General features: G+C 43.3%; 1 protein-coding gene across 1 annotated transcript in view; it reads left to right on the top strand.

The window, feature by feature from the left end:
- The first annotated feature begins 1,727 nt into the window (after nucleotides 1–1,727).
- Nucleotides 1,728–21,927, top strand: part of CATSPERB (cation channel sperm associated auxiliary subunit beta) — a 52,794-nt gene continuing 32,594 nt past the window's right edge. Inside the window, exons 1-11 of the mRNA XM_066624034.1 lie at nucleotides 1,728–1,787; nucleotides 4,011–4,163; nucleotides 9,441–9,501; nucleotides 11,021–11,116; nucleotides 13,249–13,389; nucleotides 14,793–14,885; nucleotides 15,288–15,406; nucleotides 16,866–16,898; nucleotides 18,659–18,725; nucleotides 20,125–20,171; nucleotides 21,651–21,803. Of these exons, the coding sequence (XP_066480131.1) occupies nucleotides 1,728–1,787; nucleotides 4,011–4,163; nucleotides 9,441–9,501; nucleotides 11,021–11,116; nucleotides 13,249–13,389; nucleotides 14,793–14,885; nucleotides 15,288–15,406; nucleotides 16,866–16,898; nucleotides 18,659–18,725; nucleotides 20,125–20,171; nucleotides 21,651–21,803 (1,023 nt within the window). The remainder of the gene's footprint in view (nucleotides 1,788–4,010; nucleotides 4,164–9,440; nucleotides 9,502–11,020; nucleotides 11,117–13,248; nucleotides 13,390–14,792; nucleotides 14,886–15,287; nucleotides 15,407–16,865; nucleotides 16,899–18,658; nucleotides 18,726–20,124; nucleotides 20,172–21,650; nucleotides 21,804–21,927) is intronic.

Raw genomic sequence — 21,927 nt, 5'->3', positions numbered from 1 at the left:
CCACACTGATGGTACTCGGGAATGTGTAACTAGGCACACCGCTTTGGTTTTTTCTCCAAAACTATGAGAAACATATTTTACATAGTAAAATAAATATGCCAACACAACAAATAAAACTCTTTGCTTGAGGCAATTCCTGATAAGATGCTGATGATGACAACGTATCTTGAACATCTGATAGGCAGATGCTAGTAGCCTAGGCAGGCTACTGTTCATCTAGCTCAGTGCTGGCTATATGAGTGGTTCCCAAACTTTTGAGCACCAGGACCCACTTTTTAAAATAACATTCTAATGGGACCCACCTAGGTTTACCAGACTTTTTTTTTTTTTTTTAAAAGCAGATCTAGAAATATTTATTTATTATTAATAATACCCAGAAAAAAAGACCCTCAAATATTTATCTCCCTATATTTACACAAGCTTGTAAACTGCAGGAACGGAGTTTGCAGGATAATTAGCAACTACAGCATCTGATTTTTGAATAGCCTCAGGGCTTGAGGCAATTAGTTATCTGATCTTTCCATCACCCTTTGGTGACCTACCAAAAACTGTGACCCACAGTTTGGGAACCACAGGTCTACACTGACAGGTAGTGGCTCTTCTGAATTTCAGGGGTCTTACCAAGCTCTACCTGGAGATTTTAGGGATTTAACACTGGGATTCTTGTCACACAAAGCAGGTGCCCTGAGTTACAGTGATAAGAACTTAAGAAAAGCCCTGCGGAGGCCCATCTAGTCCAGCATTCTGTTTCCCATGATGGCTCACCAGCTGCCTCTGGGAAGTCCACAAGCAGGAGAGAAAGAGATCTTTCTCTCCCATCATTGTTCCACTACAACTGGTGGAGGCAGTTCTGAAGCAGACTGCCAATGAACTCAGAGGTAGTGCATAGCCATAATGTCTGGTCACCATTGACAGATCTGTCCTCCATGGATTTATCCAAAGAAGTCCTTCTCCACACTTGTCGTTGCTTTCATATTCTGTCTCAAAGCATGTTTTCATATTTGATCTGTTTCAGTATAACTCGTTTTACTTTTTACAAACGTAGGGCACATAACTGACAATTTTCAAAAGATAGTACAGTAACCATAGTATTTGTCTCTCTATTAGATGCAGCCAGTTCAAGTTTCTCCTGCTACCATTTGGTGCATCTTCTTAGCGAAAAGCCTCAAGCAATTAAATTGTTCCTTGAATCAGGCAATTTGGTAAGTTCCTAGTGATGTGTCACTAGTCACAATTTATTATTCATACATACAGAGACGTTCAACAGGTTGAGGTGTATATATAGGACTCAAGGCGTTCAAGGATAAAGAATGAATAAATAGTGCCTGCTCTAGACATTCATCACAATTTTCCATTTGCTCAGAGATTGTATATTATTGTACTTCACACAAAAGCAACAGAGAGCTCCTGTGAGGCACACTAGATATAAGCATTTTGAAAGTCCAGTTGATTTCAGTGTGAGAGTTCAGCCTGACTACATCACTTTCCATGGTCATCACTATGACTTAAATGTGTGTTCACCTGTGGTGGCTGGTCTGGAATATTGTCCCCAGAGAGGTCAATATGGCTACCACATTGCTTGCCTTCCAGCAAGCAGCTAAAATGCAGCTTTTAAAGAAAGAAGAGTGATTGGGCATTCCCAATAGCTGCTTTGAGGAGGATGAACCAAATGTCCATGAGTGGGGAGAGGGACAGTGGTGAACTCAAATGCCAGGTTGATGGAGGCCATGGGGCAAAGCCCTGAACTAGCACCTATAGCTCATTGTGATGGACAGTATGGAAGGATTGTTAGTTATGTTATGCTATAAGTATAAGTTTAATAGGGGATGCTCACCTCAGCTTCTACAGAGCTTCTGGTCCGTCTGTGTCTATATGTGCAAGCCAGTGAACAGAAAAAATTTTTTTTGTTCCATTTGAAATCCAAGCCACTTGGCTAAAACTTGGCAGACAAGATGTTCTTGACACAGCAGGACATTTTGATAAGAATATGCAGGCACAATCAACAGGCCTTTGTTCTCAAAGAAAAGGGGGGGGAAAGGTTTGCGGTTTTAAAATCTGTCTGTTTTGCTTTTCAAACCACAGGACAGTATTTGCTTCAAGCTAAAAAAAACCCCTTATATATGCATATGGGTAGATGATTGCACGGGGTCTCATAGCAATATTATAGAAGAACACTAGTCAGTTCATTCCTCTTTATTTTCCTTGCTTTTACTTATTCTTCAATATTTTAAACCAGTTTTGTGCCTAAACAAGTGTAACTAACATATAAAACTATCCTAAGTAAGTTGTAATTGCCTAACTGCATTAAAAGGGTCTCAGAAGAGATAACAAAGCCATTTCTGGTTAGCATCATAGGTCAGGTTCCCAGAGGAGAAGCATAAGGCAGCAGTTTTTTTTAGCTGAGCCCGCAAACCCCATGGAAAGTTACATTTTAGAGATAACTACCCCAACTCGCAACATTATGATGACATGAGCAGAGCATGGTAATGTGGGTTCAAATGAATAAGAGAGAGATTTCTTTTTTAAAATCTTTCCTTATAAATGAGAATTTTTGCTTGTATTTATATGAACACACACCACTATACATCTTTACCAAGACACGGGATGCAGATATAATGGGACATGAAATAGCAAAGGGTCCAGTTTAATACAAGTTAGCAAAAGCCCCACACGTTTGCTGGGAACCAGAGAACAGAAACACTGACGTCAGACCAGATAGAAAACAGATAGCTTTTGTAACAAAGTCCATTGATATATTGAGAGATAAGGCCAAACGGTCAGTTTTGAGCACAATTGAAGTTACTGGTTGTTCAACTCTTTAAATTGTATCTGGTTAAAATGTATGGAATTGCCTTATTTGAAAAACTGGTGACTTGAACCTTACCAATCAAATGTCTAAGACTATCCCGAGCCAATGAGAAATGTATGCGTCTCAAAGAGGGAACTCAAATTGTAATAAAAGAGAGGGATTCAGACTGGAGAGGAGGAATTCCCACATTCTCACTCTCACGCTCACTCTCAACGCTTGGAAAGGAATCCCTTGAGACGCTGGTTGAGGGGAATGGAATAAAGGCTTGGAAATGATCATCACTCTTGCCTACCGAGTCTTGCTTTAGCGCCTCGCTACAATTGGGCCCCCCAAGCTTACTGACAGTGATGGGCAGCAGCGGCTCTTGCTGCCCTTTTTGTTGGTGAATGCATGTGGCACAAGTTGGAGCTCCTCCCACTTGCAACCTCAAAGGGTAGGAGGAAGGGCAGCTGCTGCCATGACCCACCCCCTGCACTGATGAAGATGGAGGAAGAGAAGCAGAGAAGCCACTGAGTCCTGTTGCTTTGTGTAGCAATTTCTCCCTTGTTCCCCATTCACTCAGTGAATGCAGGAACCTTTAGGGGATGCTCCCGTTTATAGACGTGTGCCACGTGTAGCAGTGGCATAAGTCTCTTGACTGCCCCATTATGCCTCTTCTTCTATCTCCTGATATTCTTGCCCAAGCAAATATATTATTTATTCATTATAGCTCAACTCACTTTTTTCCAAGTACCTACAACATGAATACAGAGACATTCAACAGGTTGAGGCATATACAGGACTGTTAAAATCTAAGATTACAGGTGGGGCCTTGGTATCCACAGGGGATCCGTTCTCAGACCCCCCCCCCCCCGGATATTAAAACTGCGGATAATTAAATCTGCAGTTTGGGCCCATTTAAACCCTCTGAAAGGCAAACGGAGTTGTGTTCCATTTGCTACTGGAGGCTTTCTGAAGCCCATAGAGGCTGCACACATCTGCTTGTGGCCTCTGTGGGCTTCAGAATGGCCAAAAAGGCCAAAAAAAAAAAAAAAAGTGCAACTTCTGGTTTCCAGAGGGAAACCAGAAGTGACTTTTTTTTGCCCATATAAGGCATTCTGAGGCTCAGGGAAGCCCCCTGTCATTTAAGAATTTAGTTGTGCCAGATGTTGAGAATCTCTTATTCAGATACTAATGCTTGGAATTCTTTCACTTGTCAAAGGTAATAATCTGTCATTTATATAACATTGATGAAGAGGACACCAAAGAAAACAGAAAGAAGAATCTACTGCTCTATACTTCAGTAGGCCTTGCTCCCAGCATACAGATCTTCAACAGTAGCTACTCAGAAGTCTTCTACTTCAAAATGAATCTGGTAAAACAAATGCTATGGCAAATCAATTTTGGATCCAATCCTATCCAACTTTTCAGCGCTGATGCAGCTGTAATGCAGCTCTAAACAAGCATTGCCTTACTTTGAGGATGCCTCTGTGACTGCCTTCACACCACAGGATACAGCGCACACCCCATTGGCATGGCTGCATTGGTGCTGGAAGGTTAGGTAGGACTTGTTAAGAAGAAATGACAAGCAATGGTGGAGTCTCACTAGAAAAAGCAGCAGTCAGAACAGATTCCGACTTAACTTTCCTCAGCATGGCTTCTGTATCAGCATGGCTTCCATAAGGGAAAACCTTGCCTCACAAACCTTTTAGAATTTTTCAAAAAAGTCAACAGGCAAAAAGGACAACAGGTTGTGGGAGAACCTGTGGATATTATATATCTGAACTTTCAGAAGGCATTTGACACAGTCCCTCACCAAAGGCTGCTGACAGAACTCCACAGTCATGGAATTAGAGGTCAGGTCCTTTCATGGATTAGGAACTGGTTGAGGACCAGGAAACAGAGAGTGGGTGTCAATGGGCAATTCTCACAGTGGAGGGAGGTGAAAAGTGGAGTGCTCCAAGGAAATGTCCTGAGACCGGTGCTCTTCAACCTCTTCATAAATGTGGGTTAAGTTTGCGGGCAACACTAAACATTTTTGTGTGGTGAAGGGTTTGTGAGGAGCTCCAGAAGGATCTCTCCAAACTGGGAGAATGGGCAGCAAAATGGCAGATGTGTTGCAATGTGAGTAAGTGTAAAGTAATCCATATTGGGGCAAAAAAATGAAATCTTCACATAAGAACAGCCCCACTGGATCAGGCCATAGGCCCATCTAGTCCAGCTTCCTGTATCTCACAGCGGCCCACCAAAATGCCCCAAGCAGCTCACAAGACAACAAGAGACCTGCATACTGGTGCCCTCCCTTGCATCTGGCATGCTGACATAGCCCATTTCTAAAATCAGGAAGTTGCACATACACATCATGGCTTGTAACCCATAATGGATTTTTCCTCCAGAAACTTGTCCAATCCCCTTTTAAAGGTGTCCAGGCCAGACGCCATCACCACATCCTGCAGCAAGGAGTTCCACAGACCAACCACACGCTGAGTAAAGAAATATTTTCTTTCGTCTGTTCTAACTCTCCCAACACTCAATTTTAGTGGATGTCCCCTGGTTCTGGTGTTGTGTGAGAGGGTAAAGAGCATCTCTCTATCCACTCTGTCCTTCCCATGCATATGTTTGTATGTCTCAATCATGTCCCCCCTCAGGCGCCTCTTTTCTAGGCTGAAGAGGCCCAAACGCCATAGCCTTTCCTCAAAAGGAAGGTGCCACAGCCCAGTAATCATCTTAGTCGCTTTCTTTTGCACCTTTTCCATTTCCACTATGTCTTTTTTGAGATGCTGCGACCAGAACTGGACACAATACTCCAGGTGTGGCCTTACCATAGATTTGTACAACGGCATTATAATATTAGCCGTTTTGTTCTCAATACCTTTTCTAATGATCCCAAGCATAGAATTGGCCTTCTTCACTGCTGCCGCACATTGGGTCAACACTTTCATCGACCTGTCCACCATCACCCCAAGATCTTTCTCCTGATCTGTCACAGACAGCTCAGAACCCATCAGCCTATATGTGAAGTTTTGATTTTTTGCCCCAATGTGCTGGACCTTACACTTACTGAAATTGAAGCGCATCTGCCATTTTGCTGCCCATTCTGCCAGTCTGGAGAGATCCTTCTGGAGCTCCTCACAATCACTTCTGGTCTTCACCACTCGGAATAGTTTGGTGTCGTCTGCAAACTTAGCCACTTCACTGCTCAACCCTGTCTCCAGGTCATTAATGAAGAGGTTGAAAAGCACCGGTCCCAGGACAGATCCTTGGGGCACAATGCTTTTCACCTCTCTCCATTGTGAAAATTGCCCATTGACACCTACTCTCTGTTTCCTGGCCTCCAACCAGTTCTCAATCCATGAGAGGACCTGTCATCTAATTCCCTGACTGTGGAGTTTTTTCAGTAGCCTTTGGTGAGGGACCGTGTCAAACGCCTTCTGAAAGTTCAGATATATAATGTCCACGGGTTCTCCCACATCCACATGCCTGTTGACCTTTTCAAAGAATTCTATAAGGTTCGTGAGGCAAGACCTACCCTTACAGAAGCCATGCTGACTCTCCCTCAGCAACACCTGTTCGTCTATGTGTTTTGAGATCCTATCTTTGAAGAGGCATTCCACCATCTTACCCGGTATAGATGTTAGGCTGACTGGCTTATAGTTTCCCAGGTCCCCCCTCTTTCCCTTTTGAAAGATCGGCATGACATTTGCTATTCTCCAATCTTCTGGCACCGTGGCCTTTTTGAGGGACAAGTTGCATATTTTAGTCAAGAGATTAGCAACTTCATTCTTCAATTCCTTAATAACTCTTGGGTGGATGCTATCAGGGCCCGGTGACTTATTGATCTTTAATTTATCAATGAGGTCTGAAACATCTTCTCTTTCAACCTCTATCTGACTTAATTCCTTGGTCAGGAGGGGCCGTTCAGGCAGCGGTATCTGCCTGAGGTCTTCTGCTGTGAAGACAGATGCAATGAACTCATTTAATTTTTCTGCCATCTCTAAGTCTCCTTTTATCTCCCCTTTCCCTCCCTCACCATCCAGAAGGCCAACCGCTTCTCTGGCGGGTGTCCTGCTTCTAACATATTTGAAGAAGCTTTTATTATTCCCCTTAATGTTACTGGCCATGTGTTCCTCATAGTCTCGCTTGGCCTCCTATATCACCTTCTTACATTTCTTTTGCCACAGTTTATGTTCCTTTTTATTCTCCTCATTAGGGCAATACTTCCATTTACAGAAGGAAGCTTCCTTGCCTTTACAGCCTCTCTCACTTGGCTGGTTAGCCATGCGGGCACCCTCCTGGATTTAGTGGAACCCTTCTTTCTTTGTGGTATACACCTCTGCTGGGCCTCTATTACTGTTGTTTTAAGCAGCCTCCATGCACTCTGGAGAGATTGGACTCTTTTTACCTTCCCTTTCAACCTCCTTCTAACCAGCCTCCTTATCTGAGGGAAGTCCTCCTGTTGGAAGTCAAGGGTTTTTGAGGGAGATTTGATGGGTATTCTTCCCCCGACGTGCAGGTCGAAATGGATCGCAGCATGATCACTGTTCCCCAATGGCTCCGTAACATTGACATCTCTAACCAGGTCCTGAGTACCGCACAATATTAAATCCAGAGTCACCTGTTCTCTGGTGGGCTCCATGACTAGCTGCTCTAAGGCACAGTCATTTAGCACATCAAGGAATCCTGTCTCCTTTGCGTGACCAGAACACAAATTGACCCAGTCAATATGAGGAAAATTGAAGTCCCCCATGATTAAAACCCTGTCCCTCCTTGTCACCTCCCTGATCTGTTTCCTCATTTCAAGGTCCCCTTCCGATTTCTGGTCTGGAGGACGATAGTACGCCCCTCGTATTACATCGCTCCACAGGCCTGTTAATTTAACCCACAGAGATTCTACGGTGGAGTCGGACCCACCTTCAATCTCTACTTTGCTGGATTCTATCCCTTCCTTAACATAAATGGCCACCCCACCTCCAATACACCCCTGCCTGTCCCTTCTGTAGAGTTTATAGCCCGGGGTTGTGGTATCCCACTGATTCTCCGCATTCCACCAGGTTTCTGTTATGCCCACTATGTGAATGTTTTCCCTAGTCACCAGACATTCCAGTTCTCCCATCTTTGCTCGTAGACTTCGGGCATTTGCATAAAAGCATTTGTACATGGAATGCCCCAGGATGGGCTGCTTATTCGCTCCTTTGTCCCTGCATCCTCTCATTGTGCCAAACCGTCTATCACATCCCAACACGCTACCATTCCCAATTTCTTCTCCTATTCTGCCTTTGTCCTGTTGTTCTCTAACCTCCCCATCCTCGTCCCATAGGGATGAGGATTCCTAAACCGGATGCCCCTTGGCTCCTGTCAGCCTTCCCCAGGGATCAGTTTAAAAGCTGCTCTGCCACCTTTTTAATGTTATGCGCCAGCAGTCTGGTTCCATTCTGGTTCAAGTGAAGGCCGTCCCTCTTGTACAGGCCCCGCTTGTCCCAAAACGTTCCCCAGTGCCTAACGAATCTAAATACATATATGCTAATGGGTTCTGACCAGTCTATGATGGATCAGGAGAGAGATCTTGGGGTACTGGTGGACAGCTGAATGGGTTAACCCAGTGTGCGGCGGTAGTAAAGAAGGCTAATTCCATTCTAGGTATCATTAGAAAAGGTACTGAGAATAAAACTTCTAATATTATAATACCACAGGACAGACAAAAGAAAATATTTCTTAACGCAGCGTGTAATTAGTCTGTGGAACACAGGATGCCTGTGGAACTCCTTGCCACTGTGTGATACAGGAAGCTGGACTAGATGGGCTTTGACTTGATCTAGCAGGGCTTTTCTTGTGTTCCTCCTCCTCTGAAGGAATACATGTGAATATTATTACCCGAGAATGCAAACTCACATGAACTTTGAGGGAAAGCAATGAGAAAGAGAAGGCAGGAAAGTAACGTCTTGATCATGGGGCTTTTTCTGCAAAATCCAAGTGTACTTTCAATTTTTCTTTTAACATACTAGGCTGCCAGGGGCCTCAAAGCATTTTGGACAATGTTCAGTTGTGGACTGTTGGCACCCTCAGAAATAAAAATTTGGACATTTTTTGTGGCAGAATTAAATCCTTCCCCATCATTACCTGTCAGAGATGGCTGAAAATATTTTGGTTCCTGGGGCCAAAGATCTAACTGATGTTGCTTATATGGTAAAAATATAAAAATAAACAATCTTTGTCAATCTATTGTGTGAAATATCTAAAGCAAGCCTGTTAATAGTACCACAGAATATGCCACCCTTATTATTAGCTTGTCTGGATGCTAGCTAGAATTCATATGTTGCTGTGTGCCGATTTGTATAACTAAGAAGAGTCTACTACTTTTCATCTCGTAGTTCTCCCACGGAGCTTGGTGAAGCAAATACAAAGGTATTTTTAGCCCCATTCCAGCACAATTGGTAGTTAGGCTAAATTACTAGGCCAAGATGATCCAGTAAGTTTCACAACTGAGAAGGAATTTGAACCCACCCAGATCTTTACGATCAAAATTTAAATTTCTTTGACCATACCACCAGTCACTGGCATTAATGAAGTATCTGAAAAATCAGATTAAAATAATGTGATTCTTCAAGATTTTAAATCTGAAAAAAATTTATTAACTTAATTTCTTAAACAAAAGCTAGAAGGTTTGGATTCATGGTCGATTGAAATCCCCCGAGAAGCGATTACATTCAATACAGGTGAGTGATGCTTATAATTGTTGGATATTTCTTTTTATAGGTGACTGAAGTTTTCTTAGTTTAATTCATGCCAGTGCTACAATCTGGTCATTGTATTTTACATATGATGATTCTATCCCTTGCGTGTTTGTTCACCATCTTCTGTCATGCTAATCTCTTAACCACTTTCCACCTGTTTAACTTTTAAGGATATTTTACAGCTTTTTAGAAATATTAGGTACAATTTAGCCCAAATTAAATGCAATATAGATATAGATATAGGTATAGATATATTAAATATTCTAGGGAAATTGATTGAACATAAATGTGCTTGTTTGGATAATGTCCTTAATTATTACATTATGAACTTTTACACCTAAGAAAAATGGTTTCTGTGCCTGAACACCTGTTAGAAAATACTCATTCCCCCCATATGATGCTTCTGGGGTGATGTTCCTTTCTCTAGATTGGTAAACTAGTGAAAGATGTAGATTAGTAAAATAATGAACCACATTAATGAAAGATTAAAGAGTTTGTTTGGTGTATCTTCTCCATATTTGAGTACACAAGACATTAATTTTATTTGCTTATTTTAAAAATTTATAAAAATACTTGACACTAAAATTGGCACTGAAATTTCAAAAGAGTGAAAAGCCATTTTTAGGATTATTCTTCATGAGGCAACACATCTGAGAATTTTCAAGGAAAGCCAAACGTTTATATGAAACTAGACAAATTTCTTGGGGAGCAAGATTCTCCCCATACGATGAGTTTCACCCTCGGTTTAGGTCCATTGGTTGATTCTTCTAATGAAATTGATTCACAATAAGTTCTTGACTGGCAAAGTGTCTATTATTTATATAAAGTTATATGAAAAAGTATGAGGGTTTCTGTGACTGAATCCTACCAGAAAAGCTCTTGTCTTGATGACCACAATCTATTATTTCTAAGGAATGTCATCTGACAAAGAGCCCAATTTATCAATCCTGCATGGTTTTGAAAACCTTCCACCAACTCTGGGTATGGGCCCTCTGTCTTCACTGTTCAAATTTTGCGTCCCAATGATATATTATAAAGGTTTATAAAGTAATTAATCAGAGAGATATAAAAAAATGTTGGTACCCCCTCAGTAAGTACATAAGTATTTTTAATGAGGTCCCTATAATTGAAGGCTCTTGACCAGTGACCAGTATTTTGGATCTTCCAAACACACTTTTATAGTTGGTTCTTATAGAAACACTGTGTGCTTCCTCTTTTGACCAAACATTGTATAAATCAGTTAAATGATAGTCCTTCAAGTGATCCTAAATCATAAAATCCAAAACAATTATTATAAATTTTGATTCGGCATTGGCAGGATGGCGCAAGCCTAACCTGTGGGGATCAAGAGGGCTTTTCATTGCCCCATTTTTGCTTTTTTAATTTGTCCACTAGAGAACAGTATATTACAATAGATCCAATATGAAAACAGTGTGTAGATATAATTGTGTATATTGCTAAACTCTGTCTTGTATATATTCTATATATTCTGTTGAGGCAGATGTTGCTCCAGTAGAACAATGGTTCGTGAAGTTCAACATGCATCATGGTTTAGATATGTTTACTACTCATGGAACCTTAATGGATGTTGTTCGAGGTAAGCCATCATTTGTATAAACTGGTTGTTTGGGGGGCTTCCAAATAATTTTGATCACAGTGAAATTAATCTGCACTAAGTGCAAAGCATTCTGAATACAGTATTGACTGTTGGCCTAGTACTCCATCTGGGCATCCTAGTGATGTATTGGCAACCTTCAGTCTCGAAAGACTATGGTATCGCGCTCTGAAAGGTGGTTCTGGCACAGCGTCTAGTGTGGCTGAAAAGGCCAATCCGTGAGTGACAATCCCTTCCACACCGGGAGCAAGTGCAGTCTGTCCCTGGTCTGTCTCCCTGGCTATGGGCCTTCCTAGTGATACCGCTATATTTAAAGGAAAATAAGCATGTGCACGCAGGCGAGTTAACGATGGATGTGACATGTTTTCTGTTGTTTTTTTCAGCTTTGGAGGACGGGAAAAATTAATCAAGACCAAGCAAAACAAAAGGACCCGGTAGACCCTCAATGGTCCAGGATGACCTTGACTTTTTATAAGAACATAAGAAGAGCCCTGCTGGATCAGCCATCTCCAGGGGGTGTTTGATGTCAAGCCATAGCTATAAGTAGAGGTGTTTGAAAATGGTGTTATTTTACTCACATGTAAACCCACTGTGTTCAGTAAGATTTTGGCTATAATCCTATCGCCAGAAACAAACACCTCTACTAACACACCACTTACTCGGAAAACATCCTGGTAAATAGTATTTGACCAATGAAGAATTTTCAGAGCAAGGGAGTGGCAACAGGATGTAGGTATCTTGTGGTCTTGTGCACTCCCTGAGGCATCTGGTGGGCCACAGGATACTGTGATACAGGATACACAGGATACTCAGATACAGGAAGCTGGACTAGAAGGGCCTTTGGCCTGAGCCAGCAGGGTTGTTCTTATGTTCTTAGGTGATTTTTATTTATGTTCTGGATTAGAGCATCTTGGGACGTAAGTTTCTCCTCAAAACTTTAATTTTTAAAGATCAACAGCAAATTATGGACTTTTAAAATTTTGGATTTTCATTTCATTCCACTGGATGTTTTGAGGATGGCCCTCTTAAGTGTAAAGTCATGCACATTGGGGCAAAAAAATCAAAACTTTAGATATAGGCTGATGGGTTCTGAGCTGTCTGTGACAGATCAGGAGAGATCTTGGGGTGGTGGTGGACAGGTCGATGAAAGTGTCGACCCAATGTGCGGCGGCAGTGAAGAAGGCCAATTCTAAGCTTGGGATCATTCGAAAAGGTATTGAGAACAAAACAGCTAATATTATAATGCCGTTGTACAAATCTATGGTAAGGCCACACCTGGAGTATTGTGTCCAGTTCTGGTCGCCACATCTCAAAAAAGACATAGTGGAAATGGAAAAGGTGCAAAAGAGAGCGACTAAGATGATTACGGGGCTGGGGCACCTTCCTTATGAGGAAAGGCTATGGCGTTTGGGCCTCTTCAGCCTAGAAAAGAGGCGCCTGAGGGGCGATATGATTGAGACATACAAAATTATGCAGGGGGTGGACAGAGTGGATAGGGAGATGCTCTTTATACTCTTACATAACACCAGAACCAGGGGACATCCACTAAAATTGAGTGTTGGAAGAGTTAGAACAGACAAAAGAAAATATTTCTTTACTCAGCGTGTGGTTGGTCTGTGGAACTCCTTGCCACAGGATGTGGTGATGGCGTCTGGCCTGCACGCCTTTAAAAGGGAATTGGACAAGTTTCTGGAGGAAAAATCCATTACGGGTTACAAGCCATGATGTGCATGTACAATCTCCTGATTTTAGAAATGGGCTATGTCTGACTGCCAGATGCAAGGGAAGGCACCAGGATGAGGTCTCTTGTTATCTGGTGTGCTTCCTGGGGCATTTGGTGGGCCGCTATGAGATACAGGAAACTGGGCCTATGGCCTGATCCAGTGGGGCTGTTCTTATGTTCTTATCCATACGACCTTAACTTCTAGTCCACCTATTTTTGTGCTCAACCTGCTTTTGATATCCTGATTATGGGAACAGCTGTCAAAAGACAACCAAACCTCACCAGTTTCAATAATAGAGTCAAGTACTGTGAACTGTGGTCTCTTATTAAGGAAAAGCTTAATATATTCTTGCTTTCTTACATATTAAAACATTTTTTCTTTGTTTCACAGAACCTATTCTTCAATGGGAGATTGGTGAGAAAGCAAACATTATGCCAGTAATACCATATGTACAGGATCTTAAAGTCACGAAAAGCCCATGTGCAAATGATGTAGCAATTATAGGTCTATTTACAAATGGAGGACCTGCTGGTAAGTGCAATATCCCTTGTGGTTTTAGTTTGATAGTTCAATCCTAGAATGGCTGTTGCTTGCAGGAACATGCTACTTACTCCATCCAATGCTCAAACCTGAATGTTTGTAAATGAAGCAAATATTACTGAGGCGCCAGTGATGTTTCCACCAAAGGAAGCCCAAACCAGGTTGTGCTGCAGCTCCTTGACCTTCTCACCACTTGCAGAGGTGGGGCACAAGCGCACATAATGCTGTTATTATTAACCGCCCAATCCTAACCGACTTTCCAGCACTGATGCCACCATGCTAATGAGGCATGAGTTGCATACTGTGTTGGGGGGCAGTCCCAGAAGCCTCCTTAAGATTGGGTCTGCATTGCAGCTGCATCAGTGCTGGAAAGTTGGTTGGGATCGGGCTGTAAATTACTTACATTTATCTGAATGTCCTGTGGGGGCATGATATATGTTTGAAAATGCAAAGATCCTGAAAGAGACATCTGCTCAATAAAACCTGCATAAGCAACAGAACGGTACACATAATTTTCCACATGACTCCAGACATGTGTCTGCACGTGGAAAAATACTGTCAACCAGCCCTGCAGAGTCTGATAATAAGCAGATTGAAATGCTGACAATGATAACTTATGTGAAGGTCTGGCTAGCCAGTGTCTATCAGATTCTGCTGTAAGTCCAGTTCTTTTGAGTCAGATTTTGGATAAACTTAGCAGTGAGGAATGCTTTTTTGCTTTTGTTTTTTTTCTGATAATGGCCCTGTCCACTCAGTTCTACCTTGGTCCACTCCAGTGACTGGATCCTGTGAGCCAGGGCCTGTCAAATGTGATCTTCAGTGGAAGGTGCAAGAGGATATTATGTTCAAAGGAGGAAACGAAAAAAGGAGATGGAAATGTCTTTACCTGGATGAAGAATAAGGGCGCAATCCTAGCCCCTTATGTCAGTGCTTTCCAGCACTGGCATAGTGGTGCCAATGGGACGTGTGCTGCATCCTGCAGTTGGGTGTCACTCACGGAGGCCTCCTCAAAGTAAGGGAATGTTTGTTCCCTTAGCTCAGAGCTGCATTGCCCTTATGTCAGTGCTGGAAAGCACTGAAATAAGGGGTTAGGATTGCGCCCCAAGCCATGCAGGTGGGGCTTCAGTGTCCGCCGGGGATCCGTTCTCAGACCCCTCGCTGATACTGAAAAATGCAGATAATCAAATCTGCGGAGGGCTCAGGTGGAGCCAAGTCTGGCTCGATGTGGGTTCAGGGGACCTGCATTGAGCCAGATCTATAGATGAAAAATCCGCAGATAAACAGGCTCCACGTGTATCTCTAGTATATCATTTATAAAATAGCTGCTAGACACTTGGCTTTTCTTTGTGATTCTGTTTTTATATGTATGTATACTTCTGCTTTTGCATTTACAGGAATACGGCTAGGACTGACTAGAGATGGATTTATGCATCGCGCTATAAAATGGTTTGACCTATCTAGCAGTATTTGTAGCATCCTGAATTACGGTAATTGCTTCATATTCTGAACACTTTAATTGGAACATCCATCTTTCTCTGGATTTGTAGCCCTTAATCTCATCAGCAGTTACTTCCAATTTTTTGAGGGAAAACAGAAGTAGCTGCTGATCGGAGATAAGGATTGTTTACACAGCCACAGAGGACATCAGAGGGGGCTGCAAGCCTCCGGGAGCCTGCAAGAGACCAGCTCAGCCCCTCAGATAAAAAGCAAGCCCCTCAGTAGAGATCAGCACCATTGCTGCCATCAGAGCGGGACACTCCCCTTAAGGGGGAATGCCCTGCTTTTGTTTCCTGTGGTGCGTTGCCGCCCACCATTTTGGGAACCGCTGGTATAAAATATATATGCAATTTCACATGTCTATAGAAAGATGTACCTTTTCTCTCCCACAGATTGTAATGATCTTGCACTTGTGAACGTCATTTTAACAAATAATCATTTAGCCGTCCTTACTACACTGGGGCTTTTTATCAGTGAAGATCTTGGCTTTCGGACTGACAACCGTCTTTCAGTACGTAAAGATGCTTCTGAAAACAAACAAAGAAAACGATCTAATGTTTTAAGCAACTGGAAAAAAATATTCATAGCGAGTTGGGAACACCTCCTCCTGATGGTGATTTAATCTTGGCACATGTTGGGTCTGGACATTGCACATTCATGTATATAGTTCATTTCAGTGAACAAATGCTAAGACTTGTGTTCCAGCTACCATAGCTGTTCCCCCCCCCCTTTTTCCTTTTCCTGGAGTGTCTTGCAAATATGTCTTGCAAATAGCTGGTGCAATTTGCTCCTCACCTGAAGGGCTTTACTTTCAAATTTTTCTTCTAATAAGTTAATATTCCTTTAAGTACTTCCTTTCAACAGTCTGGTGCAGACACAGCCTATACAGCAGTTTTTTTTTCTCATGTTATACTGACCTCTATGGTCTTCTCTATGGTCTTTGTCTCTTGTGATGTCGTGCCTGGGAAAAGATTCTGTGGCTCAGTTTCAAGGGCAACTGTCTGTAATAATGAATTTTCTGTCCCTCTTCCTTTGCCAGCTCTGCCCTAGAAACAGAGCTGCAGAACCTGAAGCCTTCTTTCTGGTGCGTTTCAACAGATACCACCGCCTACACAAATGTCCTCCTTCCCTCTAAAATTAAATTACTACATCATTCCAGGAGAGGAGGTAGGGAGCCCACTATTTTTTGGCCTGGACCCCATGGCTTTGACTCCTTTTGAAGAAGTCCTTAGGAGGTTTTGGATTTGAAGTCCTTCTGAGCAGCAAGGCAGGGCTGCAGGATTCCAGGTTCCGGAAGAGAAAAATAGAGCAAGATTGTGCTCCTCGGCAAAGCACAGCATAGACACTCCAGTCAGAAGTGACTCAACATGGAGGAGAAACCTCAAAGTACATCTTAGCAGACAGAAAACTGGCCCTGTTCTGCTTGCTAGAGCAGGGGAATAAATACGAATTTGCATAAACAAAATATTGCTGGGGCAACAAAGGAGTTTGGAGCTTCTTCTTTAGCTATGCATCATGAGCTTCCTGGACTTGATTGAGTTTTTCCAGGACAGAAAAGGCTTAGTGGTCCATCCAGGGACGTTCCTGCTGGACAATAAGTATGCAAAGTGTTGCCTCAGATTTAATGGTGAAGAGAGACTTCTTCCTTAAAAGTTAGACCTATTCCTGGGTATATTTGAGCCAAGCCTGTGCCATGGTTTCCTCACAAAGAAGCTGCTTAAACCATTCATGAACAAGGCTATGCCGTATCTCTGTCACTAGAGCTGATGGGGCAAAACTGAGGCCATTTTTTTGAATCAACACTCCAAATTCACATGAAACCATCATAAATTTTGAAAAAAATTTTTATCTGACCTTCGATTTTGCAGGCCTGTGTTATTTTATCAGTTGTGATGTTCAGTGTACAGCAGAGCTTTGCAAATGTCACATTGCATGCAATTTTATTGTTTTTCCTCTTTTTTTCCTTCTAGTTCTACAAACCAAACTTCTGTGGCTTTGAAATGGTGAGAAGCTGACAAATTTTGCCTCTGTTATTGCTGATGTAAAATTGCTTAATGCAAGAAAAAATGAGAAAGTAAAAGAACCCCAAACTCTTAAAAATGAAAAATAAAATAAAAAACCCTGGGCTTGCTTGCTTGCTTTCTGACATTGAGAGCACAATTCAATGCATGTCTACTCAGAAGTAAGTCCCACTGAGGACAGTGGAACTTACTGCCGAGTAAGGCTGTAAACTAGAATTGTGTCCTGATTTTATAGACAGGCAACCCAATCCTAACTAAGAACATAAGAACATAAGAACAGCCCCACTGGATCAGGCCATAGGCCCATCTAGTCCAGCTTCCTGTATCTCACAGCGGCCCACCAAATGTCCCAGGGAGCACACCAGATAACAAGAGACCTGCAAGGCATTCTGGGAATTGTAGTTAAGAACATAAGAACAGCCCCACTGGATCAGGCCATAGGCCCATCTAGTCCAGCTTCCTGTATCTCACAGCGGCCCACCAAATGTCCCAGGGAGCACACCAGATAACAAGAGACCTGCAAGGCATTCTGGGAATTGTAGTTAAGAACATAAGAACAGCCCCACTGGATCAGGCCATAGGCCCATCTAGTCCAGCTTCCTGTATCTCACAGCGGCCCACCAAATGCCCCAACTAAATTCCCATGCGGCAATGCAACAGTGCTGGCATAGGCTATGCTGCATCCCGCAGGGGAATTTAAGCTGCTGAAGGTCCCCTTGGGGTAAGGCGAGATTGGCCTCCTTGCTCCATGCTTAGTCCCAGCAACTACAATGGGTCAACTTGGACCTATGCCAGTGAAATCACAGGTGCAAGTCCGAGTTGCTTCGTCTTGGTTTAACAGGTCCGGGAATGGGGATAGGATACGGCATGCACCGGCAGCACCAATCCTGCCCCCTTCAAGGCCCAATCCACCCACCTCTGCACTGTCACCGCCCTCGCCCATCCCATTCCACCCCTGCCCTCTCCCCTCCCCCTCCCCTGAACTGGACCTACCTGCTCCAGGCATCTGTGTGGCCGCCAGCACGTCTGACCTTCACGCTGTTGTAAAGCGCTTTATGGTGCTTTTGTGACAGCACGCGGGCCAGACACACTATCAATATGCGTGTTCCACTGGTGCACCAGTTAGAATTGGGCCACTTATTTCTAAGAAGTGTCCTTGTGATCATAGCCCAGATTGTACAGAGCCTAACTCTATTTCTGATGTGTAAAATGCAAACATATAAAAACAAGAAATACTTGTTTTTCCATGTATTTACAAGACTTATGTAATCCTTCTGAATCTGTAGTAAAGGGCCCATATTTAATAGGTCTGACCCATGCTAAGAGGGTCTTCCAGGTTACCTTCTACCTAACCCATGTGGCTGACACATTCCTTTTCCCATACCCATAATTGCTTGCTTCCTTCCCTTGTCTCCACTCCTTGACTGAAATCATTTCTTTCTTCCATCTCTCAAACTAGAGAGCATCCCCTTCTTTTATCCTTTATGATAGCACCATGGTGACAGCCTCTCCAAGTAAGCAACATCCACAAATCAGGACCCAGGCTGCTCTTCTCCATTGTTTATGACATGGACATTCCATGTAGTGCTCCCTGTTCCAGAGGAGAACTGGGTAGTGGATGGCAGGCAGGAAGTGGGGGTTGTGATGTAATGGACCTCTTCAGAATTCCACTAGCTTTTCCATACAAAACACAAAGGAACTGCTGGTATGTTAATTACTATTTCACTTTCTGTTTCTCAAAGAGCGATTACGTTGAAGCAAAAATATGGTATAACATCCAGTGTCTGGCTAACAAAGAATACTATGAAGGTGAGCAAAATAAGTGTATGAAATGGGAGACCTTGAGTAGTTGGGATAGTAGGGGCGCAATTCTAACTTACACTGGAAACAGGTGGGCCTGCGCTGCATTCAGCGCAACTTTGGGGCCAAAAGCAGCGGAGCCTGAGGCAAGGGGAAATCTTTCCCCTTACCCCATGTCACACTGCAGCACAGGGCATGCTGCCAAGGTGGTGCAGATCTGAGCAGCCCAGAGCTGCGCTGTGCTGCCCAGGAACAGGGTCAGAATCGGGCATAACTGCAGGATCCAGGCCCTACCTCCCACTTCCTGCCTGCCCCCAGGAACACCCACCACCTGCCCTCCGCCTGCCCTGAAACATCTCCCTCCCTCCTCCGCCTGCCCTTGCCACACTCCTCCAACAGCTGGCTCGGCCGATGCAACTTACCCTTTCTCCACGGCCCACATCAACATGGGGAGGCTGGGACATGTCCGTGCGCTAGCCTATCTTCCCTTTGAGTGGCACAAAAGTGCTTTATGGCACTTTTGCAACACTCATGGCCGGCACAAGGGACTTGCGTCCGCCCAAGTGCAGGTCTGGATTGGGCCCTAGTTGGGATATTGAAAAAAAGTTTAAAAACTGTGGGGTGCAGAGTTTCCATCCACTAATTGTTTAGATTTAGTTGTAAATAACATGGGAGGGGGGGGGGAGATACAAAGCAATGATAGTCAATTTAATGGGACTTACTCCCAAATGTGGATAGAATTTCAGCCTGGAGATAAGAATTTATCTGACATGACATGGTAGGGCAGGAGGTCTGGTCTAGAGGGTAGAGCCTCCATTAGCCCAAAGATAACATCAGAAGGTCGCCAGTTCAAGGACACTGGCAGCTCCCTGATCGGCTGAGAATGGCAAGACCTTGAAGCAGCTGACAAGCCCAGCTGAGTGATTCCACCTGCTCTTGGTGTGAGCAAGAAGAGGCTTGGCTGCCTCCATGTGAGAGATGGAGCTGCTTGCCAGCCTGCATGGGAGAACTGGAGGCCAGAAGTGAGACCAAACCAGGAAGATCCATTCTGAAATGTTATTGGTTCTTGAAAGAGAGAACCTCTATGATTGTAAAAATCCACTTGAGGGATTTAGAAACACCTGCCTATGTAAACTGCCTTGAATAAAGTCAGAGGAGTAATCCGATGACCAGAAAGGCGGTATATAAATACCTTGTTGTTGTGTAATATCCCCACCTGCAGGGGCCTCCTCCCAGAGGTTCATGCTAAAAGGGCTGGCTTGGGACATTTGAACAACTGGTTGGGTATGCTAACCCACCTGAAACAGGCACAGAGTAGTGACATAGCTAGAAGGGGTGCAAAGCACTGACTGTAATCTAGAAATGCAAGCACTGAGTTGTGAGTTTATCCTTCATCCTTTTCTTGCAGAGGACTATATTAGTCTGACATTCAACAAAGACAAGACATTGAGCCAGGTAAGGCAAATGGTGATAAGGCCTGACCCAATTAGCTATGTATGATCAGGAGGACTCGGTGCATTTTGTTTTAAAACTGAAATGTGTACTTCCTGACATTGTAGGAAGTACATTGCACATTGTACTTCCTGACATCCTTGGCATTTACAGGTGGAGCCTATTTATCTGCGTTACTTCCGTTCCGTGACTTGGCGTGATTGACAAAAAACGCGTTGTGCTAAATTCCATAGAGTTACGCAAACACACTGCAGCCTGACACTTCTGGATGGAAGGAAACTAAGGCAGCTGTTATCAATCTCCTCCCTCTGCTCCATACTCAGCCCTCCTGTTGCCAGCTGTCCTGCTTCTTTCACAGTTGGAATGGTGAGCTTGCTTGGGAAGCCTCTGTGTCCCAGGCAGCCTTTCAACAGCGCTGCAGGTTCTTGTCCTCCTCTTGGCTGCTGTCACCCTTGCAGCCCTCCCTGGGTTCAGTTATTATTATTATTAATTATTATTATTAACAGTATTTATATACCACTCTTCAACAAAAAGTTCACAAAGTAGTTTACAGAAAAAAAATCAAATAACTAATGGCTCCCTGTTCCAAAAGGGCTCACAATCTAAAAAGATGCAACACCAGCAGACAGCCACTAGAAAAGGCACTGCTGGGGTGAGGTGGGCCAGTTACTCTCCCTCTGCTAAATAAAAGAGGAGCACCCACTTGAAAAGGTGCCTCTTAACCAGTTAGCAGGGGGTAGGTAGTGTTGGGTTGTGGTAGAGACTTTTTGTACTGTGTATTTAGTTTTTAATGTTTTGTATCTGCTTTTATTGCCACCACTGATGGGTGACATTGCATTGATTGATTGCTGCCTTTATTTTGTGCTGCTGCATTTTTATGTTCCTGTATTTTTCTCTACTGCAAATGCTGATGGCTTTTGTGCTGCTGCTTCTGTCTTTTTGCTGTTTTGTTGCTGCATTGTTTTTGTATTGTTTTATAATTATTGATGTTATGTAAGCTGCCTTGGGTGCCTACAGCAGTGGGGGAAAGGTGGAGTAAAAATGTATTAAATACAAAATTAAATAAAATATAAAGTTAATTCACAGAAGAGGAGGGCTTCTGCGCTGCCCGTTTCTGAACAGACATCTTTCAGAGGCCCTTGTGATGATGCAGGGTTTCTTGGAGGATAAGAAAATTGGATAAGAAAGGGCAGAGGCATGACCCCCCCCCCCACCCAAGAGTCACATTTCTGCCGCTGCATGAACACTGGATAGGGCCTCAGGGCTTGACAGTGGGCCTTCTGATGACTTGAGCCTCCAGAAAGTGCTCAAGTTGGCAGACCCCTGCTGTTGGTCCTGCCCTAAATGCTTACTACTTTGTTACCCATTTCAGAATATATTTTTGGGCAAAGCTTTAAAGTCAGAACTTAAATAAATTGTTACTACCAGTCTATTATCTTGTATTTCTAATTTGAAATACCCCCCCCCCCGTTTTTTTTAAAGGAATCTACCTGTTTCTATAGTAATGCTCCGTTTCGTGATTGGTACAGTTGCTTGTCTCACAGAACAGAAACCGAAAGGAAGATTTCAAAACGGGTAGTTTCGTTTCTTGTTGATGCTCAACAGAATACAGGCATAGCTCTTATAGCTCAGCAGGTACAGTAGGAAAAAAAGATGCCATTTCAGCTCATAAGCATACATGTCATCCTGTTACTGTTATGGTACTTTGTCCCATGGTTGTAAAAGTTCTAACACAAAATTATGTGGTGATGGTATTTTA

The sequence above is a fragment of the Tiliqua scincoides genome, chromosome 1, assembly GCF_035046505.1.
Source record: "Tiliqua scincoides isolate rTilSci1 chromosome 1, rTilSci1.hap2, whole genome shotgun sequence".
Lineage (NCBI taxonomy): Eukaryota > Metazoa > Chordata > Lepidosauria > Squamata > Scincidae > Tiliqua > Tiliqua scincoides.
This window is presented reverse-complemented; position numbering and strand designations above follow the sequence as displayed.